This window comes from Pectinophora gossypiella, chromosome 11, assembly GCF_024362695.1.
Source record: "Pectinophora gossypiella chromosome 11, ilPecGoss1.1, whole genome shotgun sequence".
Classification (NCBI taxonomy): domain Eukaryota; kingdom Metazoa; phylum Arthropoda; class Insecta; order Lepidoptera; family Gelechiidae; genus Pectinophora; species Pectinophora gossypiella.
Window position 1 is genome coordinate 4679988 of NC_065414.1, and position 1672 is coordinate 4681659.

Genomic DNA, 1672 nt, shown 5'->3' on the forward strand with positions numbered 1-1672 from the left:
CTTTATCTTCCTGTGTCAGGATAGTAAAACGTGAATGCCGTAGTACAGACTACGATATTAGGGTAAGCCTCTGCCCAACAGGAAATAGGTATTATACGTATAGTATAAAGTACTATACAAACGTATATAGATACCTGCGTGTGTCGTAAGTAAAAAAGAGGAAATAGGTAAAACATTAGGTATAGACATACCTAAGTATTTAAGGTGACCGCCTACTTAACTCTTTCGTACCTCCCTCGCCTACTACACACAAGAACATAGCTCAAGTAAACATTACATAGCAATTACGTACGCTATTAATTCATACTCGTATAATATAATGATATAATATAATGTATAATGACCCATCTTCCATCAACAACCCTCTCATTATTGACGGACAACAAGTCACCAGGTGTGACGAATATAAATACTTGGGCACCATGTTACACTCGTCTGGCAACCTGGACACAAACATACAGCATCGGATAGCGGCAGCCTGGCTTAAATGGCGGGAAGTAACTGGTGTAACCTGTGACAAACGTATGCCCGTTAAGCTCAAAGGCTTAGTGTACAAGAGCATGATCAGGCCAGTCTTGACGTTTGGTAGTGAAACGTGGGCAGTAACGCAGCGCCAAGTCCAGACCATTCAAGTCGCTGAGATGAAAATGCTTAGGTGGATGTGCGGAGTGACGATGCTCGACAAAATCCGTAACGAATACGTGCGCGGCAGTCTCGGCGTACGCGACATCTCCGAAAAGCTACAAGAGAGCAGGCTCCGTTGGTTTGGGCACGTAAAAAGAAGACCTCCAGATTATGTGGGTAACGTTACAGCCAATCTAAACATACCAGGGCTTAGACCAAGAGGACGGCCAAAAACAAGATGGGCGGATGTGGTCAAAAAGGACCTGTGTATGTGCAATGTCTCCGAGAACGACACGTCCGATAGAGCGAAGTGGAAGAGAAGTACGAAGAAGGCAGACCCCACCATCAGATGGGAATAATAAATGCCAAGGAGAGAGAGAGAGAGAGATTAATTCATACTCGGTACATAATAAGACGACGTCGTTCGGCACTCGGCAGTGTAGTTTTAAGTGGCAAGGAAGCGCGGCCCCTCTAATTATCGAGATCCGCAGATACCGCGGGCTTTTATCTCGGACACTCGTCCATTAACCAAATATACATTAATACACACGCTTTATACCCGCCTAATTATATAGCACACAATTTTCCAACGCTAAAACCAATTAAAAATATTTTGATAGACAAAAACAAATAGGTAATTTGCCGCGGCCATTTTGTTTTGTTCTCGCCCAGCTAATGGATAGTTATTCGTTTGTTAGAGCAAATATTTTTGCTTCCGCGGCAAACGCGTTTTATCTTAACGTTTTATTTTAATTTATTCACAAAACTATTGTTTTGTTGCGTTAAAAAGGCGGAAATAATGAACCATTTGGTGGGCTGTTTTATTGTTTGAGAATTTTGTTGGACAATGTTATCCGAGTGTTATCTAAACAAACAGGTATTTAGGTAGATACTACTCTAAGTAGTTCTATTCTTTCTATATTCGTAATCTTGATTATACTCCATAAAGTCACTCTTGTGAAGATAAAACTACATGGGTACAAATAAAATCCCTCTGCCTACTAAAAATATTCACTTTGTTAATCAGTATCAATAATCCAGATTTGGC

General features: G+C 41.0%; 1 protein-coding gene across 1 annotated transcript; it reads left to right on the forward strand.

The window, feature by feature from the left end:
- The first annotated feature begins 340 nt into the window (after nt 1-340).
- LOC126370751 (uncharacterized) lies at nt 341-1005 on the forward strand. The gene has a single exon (XM_050015788.1). The coding sequence runs from the start codon at nt 423-425 to the stop codon at nt 981-983; it is 561 nt and encodes a 186-aa protein (XP_049871745.1). The 5' UTR covers nt 341-422; the 3' UTR covers nt 984-1005.
- Nucleotides 1006-1672: the final 667 nt, after the last annotated feature.

Bases quoted from the DNA above. Each gene is read 5' to 3' on its own strand.
- LOC126370751 (XM_050015788.1), top strand. From the start codon at position 423: ATGTTACACTCGTCTGGCAACCTGGACACAAACATACAGCATCGGATA.